The sequence below is a fragment of the Salmo trutta genome, chromosome 1 (assembly GCF_901001165.1).
Source record: "Salmo trutta chromosome 1, fSalTru1.1, whole genome shotgun sequence".
NCBI classification, from domain to species: Eukaryota; Metazoa; Chordata; class Actinopteri; order Salmoniformes; family Salmonidae; genus Salmo; species Salmo trutta.
In genome coordinates, this window is record NC_042957.1 from 18,415,776 (window position 1) to 18,428,646 (window position 12,871).

General features: G+C 42.1%; 2 protein-coding genes across 8 annotated transcripts in view; one reads left to right on the forward strand and one right to left on the reverse strand.

The window, feature by feature from the left end:
- Window positions 1-4,063, reverse strand: part of LOC115175094 (otoferlin) — a 119,942-nt gene extending 115,879 nt beyond the window's left edge. For 5 of the 7 annotated variants that reach the window (XM_029734563.1, XM_029734705.1, XM_029734477.1 and 2 more), the window contains exon 1: window positions 3,631-4,062. In XM_029734563.1, coding sequence (XP_029590423.1) covers window positions 3,631-3,709 — 79 coding nt within the window. In that variant the 5' untranslated portion in view covers window positions 3,710-4,062. Of the gene's footprint in view, window positions 1-3,630 lie in introns of all 7 variants that reach the window. The other 2 variants (XM_029734312.1, XM_029734635.1) reach the window with 2 other exon arrangements.
- A 439-nt stretch (window positions 4,064-4,502) lies between these two features.
- On the forward strand, window positions 4,503-12,039 carry cimip2c (ciliary microtubule inner protein 2C). Its single transcript, XM_029770473.1, has 4 exons — window positions 4,503-4,694; window positions 4,821-5,094; window positions 5,195-5,304; window positions 11,919-12,039. Exons 1-4 carry the CDS (start codon window positions 4,621-4,623, stop codon window positions 12,037-12,039), a joined length of 579 nt encoding a protein of 192 aa, XP_029626333.1. The 5' UTR covers window positions 4,503-4,620.
- The last annotated feature ends 832 nt before the right edge of the window (window positions 12,040-12,871 follow it).

Sequence of the window (12,871 nt, forward strand, 5' to 3'; positions counted from 1 at the left end):
AGAGAGAGAGAGAGAGAGAGAGAGAGAGAGAGAGAGAGAGAGATGAGAGAGAGAGAGAGGAGAGAGAGAGAGAGGAGAGAGAGAGAGAGAGAGAGAGAGAGAGAGAGAGAGAGAGAGAGAGAGAGAGAGAGAGAGAGAGAGAGAGAGAGAGAGAGAGAGAGAGAGAGAGAGAGAGAGAGAGAGAGAGTGAGTCCCAGGCAGGCAGAATGATAACTTCTTTGAGAATCAAGCAATCTGTAATTTAGTCTCAACCAAAGTGAAACTGACTCCATTCCGTGATGGTGGAAATAATTGTTAATTGTTAAAATCTAATTTATTTGATAGTGTAACACATTGGCTATGTTATCTTCCCCTCAGGCCCCAGAAGAGAAGGTAGGCATGACCATCAAGCCTTACTACACTACAGTACAAGCTGGAGTATCTGGCTTTAGAATAGGAAAGAACTAGACTTCACAACTGGGCTACTTACATAATTACTAGACTGAAGATAACAAAGGGGAAGAAGAAAAAAAAAAGTATTTTTACCGCCAGCAATTCAGCACCCTTCTAAAATACCGTTGGCAAGGGATTCCAGAAGTTAATAAAATAACAGCAGAACTTTTACAATATTCATACTCTCATTCGACACAGTGGTGCCAGTAGATGTGGGAAAATACTTGGCCTTAATGGACAGACTGTCCTCTACCATTCACTAAAATGTACTTACTGTATACACATTCTTGTGTATAGGTTCTTGTACTGTATATGTGGACTTCAATGTGATCCATTCATTGATTTACATCCTAAATGATCTACATCTTCATCTACTTAATGGATACATGGGTCTTTATGTTTGTCCTTCTGGAGAGATGTTTAACGCTGGGGTTACTGGTAACAAAGCTTACATAGCCTTCCCCATTAACCACATCTGTAAGGGATATACAGGTTGGCCTGCCCAGTGGGGCAGGGGCTTCCTGAGAGAGCCTTTCCTCTCCAGACAGGAAACAGTCTGAGCTGAAAGCACTCAGGAAGCCTTGCTGACAGCCTGTATAAGTGACCAGGCAGGGAGCTATCAACAGCAGCTCAAACACCAGAGAGACAGGGGTGGATAGGGAAGGAGTGAGAGAGAGGGAGAAGGACAGGAAGGTGGACAGACAGACAGACAGACTAAAACGCAGGTTTCACTTTAAGAGGTTGCCTTTTGCCGTTAAATCAGACACATTGCTAAGTTGTTTTCCTTCTAACTGACATCGTAAGTTAATAGATCAGAAACCGAACACCTTATGGTTCCTTAATTCATCTGAACAACAGGCCACATAATATAGGGTTTCAGTGCCAGGCAGCCAACAAATACAGCAGGTGTCCTATTCAATTGGTAAATATTTCTATGGCCAGTACTGTTTAAGCAGGGTTACTCTCATATGCCCCAATGTAAACTGTTACTAACATTGCCTCTACAAAAAGGGGGCTACTCATTGTCATAAAGAGTTAAAACAGCATTTCTTTCAACAAGTAATTCATCATTGTTATGTCATAAAGAGTTATCACTGCGACCTGCAGAGATTCTAGAAAACATCCTCAAAGGCTTTTCTCATAGGTTGGTTGGTTGTTGGTTGGTTACTGTGAGCACATGCAGAGACTCAAGTGGAACGAGGAACAGATGTAACACTTGACAGGGCTGCTAAAGATCTGACACGTTCCCTGGTGCCCTACAAGAAAATGCTGGAATTGATCGGCACACACATATAGACACACAGATGAGAGTGTGGTTAGAGTGTGGCACACACACACAAAGATAGAGAGAGAGAAAAAGATTCACACACACAAAGATAGAGGGAGAGAAAGATTCACAGACACACACACAAAGATAGAGAAGGAGAGAAAGATTCACAGACACACACATAGAGAAGGAGAGAAAGATTCACAGACACACACATAGAGAAGGAGAGAAAGATTCACAGACACACACAAAGATAGAGGGAGAGAAAGATTCACAGACACAGACACACCAAAGATAGAGAAGGAGAGAAAGATTCACAGACACACACAAAGATAGAGAAGGAGAGAAAGATTCACAGACACAGACACACACAAAGATAGAGAGAGAGAAAGATTCACAGACACAGACACACACAAAGATAGAGAAGGAGAGAAAGATTCACAGACACAGACACACACAAAGATAGAGAGAGAGAAAGATTCACAGACACACACAAAGATAGAGAGAGAGAAAGATTCACAGACACACACAAAGATAGAGAAGGAGAGAAAGATTCACAGACACACACAAAGATAGAGGGAGAGAAAGATTCACAGACACACACAAAGATAGAGAGAGAGAAAGATTCACAGACACACACAAAGATAGAGAGAGAGAAAGATTCACAGACACACACAAAGATAGAGAAGGAGAGAAAGATTCACAGACACACACAAAGATAGAGAGAGAGAAAGATTCACAGACACACACAAAGATAGAGAAGGAGAGAAAGATTCACAGACACACACAAAGATAGAGGGAGAGAAAGATTCACAGACACACACACAAAGATAGAGAGAGAGAGAAAGATTCACAGACACACACAAAGATAGAGGGAGAGAAAGATTCACAGACAGGAAGGGTTCCATGTGAACAGCAGTTGAACATGGGTCAGTCGGTCCACACACATGTAGCATGCAGACATTTACACACGTAAGTCTGCATGCACACCCACACACAGACAGGCACCTACACATACAGGCACACACGCAACACGCACGTGAGCACACACACACACACAAACACACAATGTTTGTGTCTAAGCCTTCCAGGTGTTATGGGATCAACAGAGGCAACGTAAGCTACTGTATCTCAGAAACCAGAATTCACTCTCCAAGGTGCTGAAATAGCCAACCAGCTAAAGCAACTCAAACACACAAACACAATTCCGTGAACACAAATGTGTGTAAATCCACATATGCAATATATTGTTCTATCCAAATAGTTCCATTGGGATGACCAATCTGTTTCCAGTCAGACCTGCCTGGCCATGGGAGTTGGCCATAGAGGGTCACGGGAGAGCTTCATTAATGGAGTCGAATTCCTTTCAGAGAAGAAAATCAATGGTGTTTGAGATTGTGAGATACAACTCCGCTGAGCGCATTATTGGGAGAACGAGCGCCCGTGGAGAATAGATGAGAGCTGTTGAACGTGAAATAACCGTAGCATATAACCGGTATGGGCTCAACCTCATTTTGATCAATAGGACTATATTAAACACATTTCTCAACTTGACGGTCAATTAAAAAACGATATCTTAATTCGACAAACCAAATGGTTGTAGGCCTACCCTAGGTTTTGAATTAAAATTCCTCAATAAAAACTATATAGATTTCTTTGAGGATATTATGTATTCCCATGCGTAAAAGCGCTCCTCGCCTCCACAATCCGTGTCTCTCTCTCATCACCTCCTGGGATTGCGGAGGTAGACAAGGGGTTTCTCCAACTTTTCAGCGCAACCACAGGAGATGCGTCAGCACATTGGGGCTTACCAGTCCACAGGCTCACACACCGAATCCCACTGATCACATCGTAAAACCCCGGGCACTGCGCAATCAGTATATGAATAGTATTGGGACAAATAATCTGCAGTGATAATAAAAGCTTGTTACCTCGAAATGTGACTTTGGCGATTCTGTCCCCCTTTCCGCGAAGGTCCCGGACCGTTTTTAGGTGGACTAAAAGAGCCATGTCAAGTTGTACAAGTTGTGCAATCCAGCACTTCAGGAGAAAATTAACTATTTTCTTCACAGAGCAAAAAACCTCTAATGTGCTGCTGAAATGCGTATGATCCAAATGTTCATTGATCTCTAAGCCTAGACCCTCTCATTGTGTCTTTGGTTCTGTGGAACAAAAATCGAATTCCATTCCGCATGCAACATCTGCTTTATCCTCCTTCGACAAAAAGAAAGGAAGGATCTTTAATTATTGGTAAGCTTTCGTTTTATCCCGCGCTATATGCTCGGTGGCTGCTGGGTCTCGCGCGTCCCAGTGACTGACGGGCGCGCGTGGTGAAGGCAGGGGCTGGCGCTCTGACTGACAGTCGGAAGGAAGGGAGGGAGGGTGACAGGGTATTGGAGATGGACGGTTGCATTCTCTGAATTTTAGTTTTTTACCCTTGTTAGAAAGACATTCACTATACAGGCCAACGGTGGGCTTCTCTCCCTCATATTAAACATGTTTGGGAATTTATTTTATTGCAATTTCATTGCACCTATAGGCTACCACAATTCCATATATGCCGGTCATTTGCAATTTCTATAGCTTAGATTTCAAGATGACCAAATGTATTTAAAAATATAAAAAATGTGATCTTAATTCAATTGTAATTAAGCTTATTAATAGTTTTTACGTGATATCCTATTTTAGGTCACGCAAGAAAATGTGAGTGCAGATATGCATGGCACAGTTTTGTCATTATTTCGTGACCAGCAGGGCCACGCTGGGTAAAAGGGCAGTTGCCAGGCAACTCTTTGTTGCTCTCTGGTCGCCTGGTGTTAGCCTGGAGGTGTGGGTCAGTCTGTGTTTGGTCCGGTGCTTGGCAGCTGCTTGTCGTGCTCCGTCTTGCGTGGTTCGAGGGTTCGGGTGATAATAACAGTAACATGGCACTCAGAGGAAATGGAACGCTTATCACGCACAACAACTCGACCTACATCCCACCTTCCTTAATGCCCGGGTGAGCAACGCACCTGCAAAATGGACAGAACCATAAGAAACGAGTTGCCTACGGACAAGTAGGCTTGGATAAAATATGTTTCATAAGTTAATAACATGTTATTTATTTACTTTCTCATTTGTAAAGATACTGCGGATATGTTCCAACTTCAAAGTTCTTGTATGGAGACACATTCGGGAATGCCACCATCAAATACTTTCAGGACTTCCGCAGCGGGGCAATGGCCTGCAGCACGATCCCGTACAGCCGCGGTGGGATGTTCCCGTCCATCTTCTCCAACAGCGGGCTCCTAGTGTCGGCCCAGCGGGCTCAGAGCCGCAACAGGACCCTGAACAGTCCCTACTGGGCCCGTTTTAATGTGGACTTCAAACGCCAGGAGACGCTGAAAAGCTTCGGAGAGGTGAAACGGGGATGGGGGTTCTCTATGAGTTGTTTTCAACATACCGATTTGATGCCTCATTTTACATAACATGGAAATCATGAACAGTATTGGTTTGCAGCACTCTCAGAAACACCGGGAGAGCTATAAGGACAAGACAGGAACACGACTTCCCATCAAACACTTCGTCATCCCAGTGAAAGAGAGCGACAAATACTTCTGGAAGCAGATGTAAGATCTAAAGTTGTGTAGTCAATAAATATTCCTGTAATGTTTTTACATGTACTCTTACGTGCTATTGTGAACAGATGCGTCTAAAACAAAATACTACTGATGCAACAAACATATTTGTTGGATAGTAGGTCTATATGAACCTAGACTGTCATAACTGCTTTCAATTTTAAAAAGCACATTGTAGGCTATTGGCAATGGACTTGTTAATGCCTTGTAGTCTGTATGTACTAAATTAATATATTATTTCAAAATAAAACATACTCAACCACACATTACAATTGCCCATCTCTCCACTTATATTTTTCTCAAATGCATTACATGATGTGCCCATCCGAACCTGATACACAATTCAACCAACCACACATCCCAAATGACAAGCGATTAGGCTGCATTTACACAGGCAGCCCAATTCTGATCTTTTTTTTAACCTCCCTGGGCAAGGTGGGACGTTTGCGTCCCACCTAGTCAACAGCCAGTGGAATCGTGTGGCGCAAAATACAAATACCTCATAAATGCTATAACTTCAATTTCTCAAACATATGACAATTTTACACCATTTTAAAGACAAGACTCTCGTTAATCTAACCACACTGTTCGCTTTCAAAAAGGCTTTACAACGAAAGCAAAACATTAGATTATGTCAGGAGAGTACTCTGCCAAAAATAATCACACAGCCATTTTCAAAGCATGCATATATGTCACAAAAACCAAAACCACAGCTAAATGCAGCACTAACCTTTGATGATCTTCATCAGATGACACTCCTAGGACATTATGTTATACAATACATGCATGTTTTGTTCAATCAAGTTCATATTTATATAAAAAAACAGCTTTTTACATTAGCATGTGATGTTCAGAACTAGCATACCCACCGCAAACTTCCGGTGAATTTACTAAATTACTCACGATTAACGTTCACAAAATACATAACAATTATTTTAAGAATTATAGATACAGAACTCCTTTATGCAATTGCGGTGTCAGATTTTAAAATAGCTTTTCGGCGAAAGCACATTTTGCAATATTCTGAGTAGATAGCCCGGCCATCACGGCTAGCTAATTTGACACCCACCAAGTTTGGCCCTCACCAAACTCAGATTTATTATTAGAAAAATTGGATTACCTTTGCTGTTCTTCGTCAGAATGCACTCCCAGGACTTCTACTTCAGCAACAAATGTTGTTTTGGTTCGAAATAATCCATAGTTATATTGAAATAGCTCCGTTTTGTTCGTGTGTTGAGGTCAGTATACGCGCGCTCCAGTGTCAGTGTTCCCTGCCTGACCACTCACAAACACTCCTGCTGTTTTTCGCCCAGAGACTGCAGAGCTCTCATTCCACTTTCTGGCGCCTTCTGAGAGCCAATGGAAGCCTTAGAAAATGTCACGTTACAGCAGAGATGCTGTATTTTTGATAGAGATGCCCTAGAAGGACAACAAATTGTCAGACAGGGCACTTCCTGCATGGAATCTTCTCAGATTTTGGCCTGCCATATGAGTTCTGTTATACTCACAGACACCATTCAAACAGTTTTAGAAACTTTAGAGTGTTTTCTATCCAAATCTACTAATTTTATGCATATTCTCGTTTCTGGGTAAGAGTAGTAACCAGTTTAAATCGGGTACGTTTTTTATCCGGCCGTGAAAATACTGCCCCTTGGCCCCAACAGGTTTTAACCAATCAGATCAGCTCTGAAAAAGATCAGATGGGAAAAGATCTAATGTGATTGGTCAAAAGACCAATTATTGGAAAAAATACCAGAATTGGGCTGCCTGTGTTAGCACAACCTTTTTCTTAGTTTCACACCCGTTTAAAGACTGACATTAAACATTTGTTCTAAACCTGACACAAACGCTCTCTTAGGGCCTTACATCTAACATCACAGGAAACCTGCTAGAACACTGGGTGAAATGCTATCTGAGGAGAAATTGAATCTCTCTCTCTCTCTCTCTGTGTGTGTGTGTGTGTGTGTGTGTGTGTGTGTGTGTGTGTGTGTGTGTGTGTGTGTGTGTGTGTGTGTGTGTGTGTGTGTGTGTGTGTGTGTGTGTGTGACTGGCAGAGGTTTAGGCAAGAGATTGTTGAGACAGACCAGTCGATGAGTTTATGGTGTTATTGCTATAAAAATTTGATTTGAGGAAGATACACAACTCAATTGCAATTAAATCACAACGTAGAACCTAGGGGGCAGGCTAGAGAGAATAATAGTTGTTACTGATATTGTGATAACTTCGCTTTGATGTCAAGGGAAGTTGTTTATCTTGTATGTTCTCACTAGAAAAAGTGCTGTATTGACTTGTTATCACTGACTTTGTTTAAGGCCTTTTTACTGCTTACTTTCTGCATCCCAAACCTCCCCCACTTCTCCTTCACCCAATTCCAGATAGCTGATGTTCTGAAAGAGCTGCAAAATCTGGACCCCTACAAATCAGCCAGGCTAGACAATCTGTACTAGAGGTCAACCGATTAATCGGAATGGCAGATTAATTAGGGCCGATTTCAAGTTTTCATAACAATCGGTAATCGGTATTTTGGCCACCGATTTGCCGATTGAAAAAAATATATATTATAATAATTTTTTTTAATAAAATTTTTTTAACTAGGAAAGTCAGTTAAGAACACATTCTTATTTTCAATGACGGCCTAGGAACGGTGGGTTAACCGCCTTGTTCAGGGGCAGAACGACAGATTTTTACCTTGTCACCTTGGGGATTCAATCTTGCAACCTTACGGTTAACTAGTCCAACGCTCTAATCACCTTCTTTACATTGCACTCCACGAGGAGCCTGCCTGTTACGTAAATGCAGTAAGAAGCCAAGGTAAGTTGCTAGCTAGCATTAAACTTATCTTATAAAAACAATCAATCAATCATAATCACTAGTTAACCACACATGGTTGATGATATTACTAGTTTATCTAGCCTGTTCTGCGTTGCATATAATCGATGCGGTGTGCATTCGTGAAAAAGGTTGTTCCAACATGTACCTAACCATAAACATCAATGTCTTTCTTAAAATCAATACACAAGTATATATTTTTAAACCTGCATATTTAGTTAATATTGCCTGCTAACATGAATTTCTTTTAACTAGGGAAAATGTGTCACTTCTCTTGCAACAGAGTCAGGGTATATGCAGCAGTTTGGGCCGCCTGGCTCGTTGCGAACTGTGAAGACTATTTCTTCCTAACAAAGACAGCCAACTTCGCCAAACGGGGGATGATTTAACAAAAGCTCATTTGCGAAAAAACCAAAATTTGTTGCACGACTGTACCTAACCATAAACATCAATGCCTTTCTTAAAATCAATACACAGAAGTACATCTTTTTAAACCTGCATATTTAGCTAAAAGAAATCCAGGTTAGCAGGCAATATTAACCAGGTGAAATTGTGTCACTTCTCTTCCGTTCATTGCACGCAGAGTCAGGGTATATGCAACAGTTTTGGCCGCCTGGCTCGTTGCGAACTAATTTCCCAGACTTTTACGTAATTATGACATAACATTGAAGGTTGTGCAATGTAACAGGAATATTTAGACATATGGATGCCACCCGTTAGATAAAATATGGAATGGTTCCGTATTTCACTGAAAGAATAAACGTGATAGTTTCCGGATTCAACCACATTAATTACCTAAGGCTTGTGTTTCTGTGTGTTATTATGTTATCATTAAGTCTATGATTTGATAGAGCAGTCTGACTGAGTGATGGTAGGCAGCAGCAGGCTTGTAAGCATTCATTCAAAACAGCACTTTACTGCGTTTTGCCAGCAGCTCTTCGCAATGCATTGCGCTGTTTATGACTTCAAGCCTGTCAACTCCCAAGATGAGGCTGGTGTAACCGATGTGAAATGGCTAGCTAGTTAGCGGGTGCACACTAATAGCGTTTCAAACGTCACTCGCTCTGAGACTTGGAGTAGTTGTTTCCCTTGCTCTGCATGGGTAACGCTGCTTCGAGGGTGGCTGTTGTCGATGTGTTCCTGGTTTGAGCCCAGGTAGGAGCGAGGAGAGGGACGGAAGCTATACTGTTACACTGGCAATACTAAAGTGCCTATAAGAACATCCAATAGTCAAAGGTATATGAAATACAAATCGTATAGAGAGAAATAGTCCTATAATTCCTATAATAACTACAACCTAAAACTTCTTACCTGGGAATATTGAAGACTCATGTTAAAAGGAACCACCAGCTTTCATATGTTCTCATGTTCTGAGCAAGGAACTTAAAAGTTAGCTTTCTTACATGGCACATAATGCACTTTTACTTTCTTCTCCAACACTTTGTTTTTGCATTATTTAAACCAAATTGAACATGTTTCATTATTTATTTGAGGCTAAATTGATTTTATTGATGTATTATATAAGTGTTCATTCAGTATTGTTGTAATTGTCATTATTATAAATACATTTTTTTTAAATCGGCCGATTAATCGGTATCGGGGTTTTGAGGACCCCCAATAATCGGCATCGGTATCGGCGTTGAAAAATCATAATCGGTCGACCTCTAATCTGTATCCTCTCTTTCTAAAATGATCTGCCGAAATTATTGCAACCCCTATTACTAGCCTGTTCAACCTCTCTTTCGTATGTCTGAGATTCCCATAGAATGGAAAGCTGCCGCGGTCATCCCCCTCTTCAAAGGGGGAGACACTCTAGACCCAAACTGCTACAGACCTATATCTATTCTACCCTGCCTTTCGAAAATCTTTGAAAGCCAAGTTAACAAACAGATTACCGACCATTTCGAATCTCACCGTACCTTCTCCGCTATGCAATCTGGTTTCAGAGCTGGTCATGGGTGCACCTCAGCCATACTCAAGGTCCTAAACAATATAATAACCGACATCGATAAGAGACATTACTGTGCAGCCGTACTCATCGACCTGGCTAAGGCTTTCGACTCTGTCAATCACAACATTCTTATTGGCAGACTCAACAGCCTTGGTTTCTCAAATGATTGCCTCGCCTGGTTCACCAACTACTTCTTCGATAGAGTTCAGTATGTCAAATAGGAGGGCCTGTTGTCTAGACCTCTGGCAGTCTCTATGGGGGTGCCACAGGGTTCAATTCTTGGGCCGACTCTTTTCTCTGTATACGTCAGTGATGTCACTCTCGCTGCTGGTGATTCTTTGATCCACCTCTACGTAGACGACACCATTCTGTATACCTCTGGCCCTTCGTTGGACACTATGTTAACTAACCTCCAGATGAGCTTCAATGCCATACAACTCTCCTTCCGTGGCCTCCAACTGCTCTTTATTGCAAGGTGAACTGAATGCATGCTCTTCAACCGATCGCTGCCCGCACCTGTCCAGCATCACTACTCTGGACGGTTCTGACTTAGAATATGTGGACAACTACAAATACCTAGGTGTCTGGTTAGATTGTGAACTCTCCTTCCAGACTCACATTAAACATCTCCAATCCAAAATTAAATCTAGAATCGGCTTCCTATTTCGCCACAAAGCATCCTTCACTCATGCTGCCAAACTTACCCTCATAAAACTCCTACCGATCCTCGACTTCGGCGATGTCATTTACAAAATAGCCTCCAACACTCTACTCAACAAATTGGATGCAGTCTATCACAGTGCCATCCGTTTTGTCACCAAAGTCCCATATACTACCCACCACTGTATGATCTCGTTGGCTGGCCCTCGCTTCATACTCGTCGCCAAACCCACTGGCTCCAGGTCATCTACAAGTCTCTGCTAGGTAAAGTCCTGCCTTATCTCAGCTCACTGGTCACCATAGCAGCACCCACCCGTAGCACGCGCTCCAGCAGGTATATCTCACTGGTCACCCCCAAAGCCAATTCCTCCTTTGGCCGCCTCTCTTTCCAGTTCTCTGCTGCCAATGACTGGAACGAACTGCAAAAATCTCTGAAGCTGGAGACTCGTACCTCCCTCACTAGCTTTAAGCACCAGCTGTCAGAGCAGCTCACAGATCACTGCACCTGTATATCTGTAAATAGCCCATCCAATCTACCTCATCCCCATACTTTATTTATTTATTTATTTATTTATCTTGTTCCTTTGCACCCCAGTATCTCAACTTGCACATTCATCTTCTGCACATCCTACCATTCCAGTGTTTGTTTGCTATATTGTAATTACTTTGCCACCATGGCATTATTTATTGCCTTACCTCTCTTATCCTATCCTTATTTGCACATGCTGTATATAGATTTTTCGACTGTATTATTGATTGTATGTTTGTTTATTCCATGTGTAACTCTATATTGTTGTATGTGTGGAACTGCTTTGCTTTATCTTGGCCAGGTCACAGTTGCAAATGAGAACTTGTTCTCAACTAGCCTACCTGGTTAAATAAAGGTGAAAAAAAAAAAAAATCCTAAATGGCACCCTAGAATATTCCCTACAGTGCACTACTTTTGACCTTCCCTATGGGCCATGGTCTAAGTAGTTTACTAAATAGGGAATAGGGTGCCATTTGTAACTCAGACTTATATAATTATAGCTGAACAGATCATTAAGAAAGTCTCCACTAAATATCTGTATAACGAATGTACATGTTGTACAAGCTGAATGAGTATTGCTAACATGGTTGCTGAACACTTTGCTGTTCCCTCCACACACTGCCCCCCCCCTAACAGAGACCAGCCCCCAATGAAGACAACCTCAGAGGGGGTCCGTCAGGACCAGGCCTTCCCGTCAGGCATCCAAACGTCTCTGGATGACCGCGTAATGCGGGACGTGTTCTTCGAGCGCAGATAGCAATTGTGACCAGCAGAGGGAGGTGTGGGCAAGGCTCAGAGACTCAGAAGGACAATAGGCCTGCATAAAGACCAGAGACAGAAGAGACTGGTGTGTGAGTCCATCTGTCATCAGATAGTTGGACAAAGAGGTCTTATTGCCATTACTAGGTAGGCTAAGTGAGATACTTGGTGCTAAGTGACTGACCTGTCTTGATGCTGGGCATGTACATAGTCAATGGTAGGCTTCGAGGGGACTCCTATGGTAGGTACACATAAAGCTCATCACTTGGCAGTAGTACTGTAGACTACTTTATCACTGACCTCAACCCAGAGTCTCTCAGAGCGTTCACAGTCAGCCCACTGACACCCCTATCAGACCACAGCAAAATCACACTCTACTTGAATCATGAGGCATCAAAGCCAAAGGAACTGAATAATATTAAGAAATGCTATGAATGGAAGGAGAGTAGTGTGGAAATCTACCAAAAAACAATCGGGCATCAACAAATTGGCTTTTTACCAAATTATTGTACGACAGACCACGTATTCACCCTGCACACCCTAATTGACAAACAAACAAACCAAAACAAAGGCAAAGTCTTCTCATGCTTTGTTGATTTCTAAAAAGCCTTCAACTCAAATTGGCATGAGGGTCTGCTATACAAATTGATGGGAAGTGGTGTTTGGGGAAAAACAAATTACATTATAATATCCATGTACACAACAAGTGTGCGGTTAAATTAGTCCAAAAACACACATTTCTTCCCACAGGGCTGTGTGGTGAGACAGGGATGCAGGTTAAGCCCCACCCTCTTCAACATATATATCAATGAACTGGCGAGGGTACTAGA

Coding starts and splice junctions, on each gene's coding strand:
- cimip2c (XM_029770473.1), top strand. CDS start 4,621: ATGGCACTCAGAGGAAATGGAACGCTTATCACGCACAACAACTCGACC. Junction 4,695..4,820: donor CCACCTTCCTTAATGCCCGG/GTGAGCAACGCA, acceptor TCATTTGTAAAG/ATACTGCGGATATGTTCCAA. Junction 5,095..5,194: donor CGCTGAAAAGCTTCGGAGAG/GTGAAACGGGGA, acceptor ATTGGTTTGCAG/CACTCTCAGAAACACCGGGA.